At 37.3% G+C, this 1,435-nt stretch overlaps 1 protein-coding gene across 1 annotated transcript; it reads right to left on the bottom strand.

The window, feature by feature from the left end:
• Positions 1-259: 259 nt before the first annotated feature.
• LOC110786804 (transcription factor SRM1-like) lies at positions 260-1,168 on the bottom strand. The gene has a single exon (XM_021991385.2). The coding sequence runs from the start codon at positions 1,166-1,168 to the stop codon at positions 434-436; it is 735 nt and encodes a 244-aa protein (XP_021847077.2). The 3' UTR covers positions 260-433.
• Between the last annotated feature and the right edge of the window lie 267 nt (positions 1,169-1,435).

Here is a 1,435-nt window from a genome sequence, read left to right as displayed (position 1 = left end):
TTCTTAGGAATGAGAAAAACTTGACACCGATATGCATGATTGAATGCTGAAGAGAACTGATTTTATAAGCTGTTCTCTTCCAGCAATTTTGCAGTCCAATAGTCAATTGTTTCTACAACTTTCTTTATGAGAGGTTGATATTGGACACAGGAAGCTTTTTGGGGAAGACAAAGGTACACCATTCAAGACAAAACAATTTTATATAATGTGAGTTTGTGTGAAGAGTGAAATTTGTCTGACAACATAAAACTATCTGCTTCTGTGATATTTCTTCTAATTTTACTAAAAGAATGTGTTTTACAACCTTGAAAGTTCAGATAAGCTCAAAGGTTGAAGCTATACTGTGCTACCTATACATACAATATAAAAGAAAAACATCACTTTAATTTCTAGCACTAACTTAAATTCTGAACTAAACACAAATTCAACACTTTCACAAGGGTGGAAGTTGAGACAAACACTCATCTATTGCGTAAAAATCTATACTCGGATCATCCTCAAAAGACCAACTGTCCTGGGGTAATACATACTCCGCTGGTGCAATCATTGGATCCTTCTCCTCAAAAGTTACCTCATTGATGACTGCAGGTTCTGTCTCCTTTCCCTTTCGAGTATGATCATCATTCTTACTACTAAGGCTACTGCTACCGCGATTTTGACTGCCTCCTTGATCCACAGGAGCAGTAATATCGAAAATACTCCACCTTTTCCTGTCTTTCTTTTTCTTTTTCTTATCTGTTTGCCTCTTAAAATACTTTTGTGCATGACTTGCAACTTGAGATGCAGACCTTGTTCTGACAAACTCCATGGATATGCTTTTCCAATCCCCTTTTCCATACTTGTGCAATCCCAAAAGGAATTGCTTGTGTTCATTCTCACTCCACGGCTGCCCTTTACGAAATTCCCACATGAATTTATGATCAGCAAAATGAGGGGCGGTGGTGGCCGCGGTATAGGGGGGTAAAGGGACTAATCCTGATTCAATTGCTTCAACATCACCAACTAAGAGTTGATAGTGGTGCTTAATCTCTTCTATGGTTTTGTATCCTGGGATTTCAGATGCTATTTTTCCCCACTTTTCTTCTGAATGATCCTCTGAGTAAATTGCTACAGCTACCTCGAATGCCTTATTTTGTTGCCATGTCCATGTAGACCTCGAATTTGCCATCTAAAAAATTGAAAACAGAAGAATAATATTCAAAGGGAACACGGATAGATTACAAATTTTTATATAAGGCAGTCTTACACAAAAGACCGCCTTACTAGAACTAATTACTTGAGCACTGAAACCAATTAGTTAAGCAATGAAACCAATTAGGTAACCAATCAAAACGGTATTTTCGATAAGACGGTCTTACACAAAAGTTACCGCATATAGATTATAGTTTCCTAATACATGTTGAATATGTTAGACGTAGGACTGTAGAGTTAGTGC

This window comes from Spinacia oleracea, chromosome 1 (genome assembly GCF_020520425.1).
Source record: "Spinacia oleracea cultivar Varoflay chromosome 1, BTI_SOV_V1, whole genome shotgun sequence".
Taxonomy (NCBI): domain Eukaryota; kingdom Viridiplantae; phylum Streptophyta; class Magnoliopsida; order Caryophyllales; family Amaranthaceae; genus Spinacia; species Spinacia oleracea.
This window is presented reverse-complemented; position numbering and strand designations above follow the sequence as displayed.

Excerpts from the sequence above, each read along its gene's own strand:
- LOC110786804 (XM_021991385.2), bottom strand. The coding sequence starts at position 1,168 with ATGGCAAATTCGAGGTCTACATGGACATGGCAACAAAATAAGGCATTC.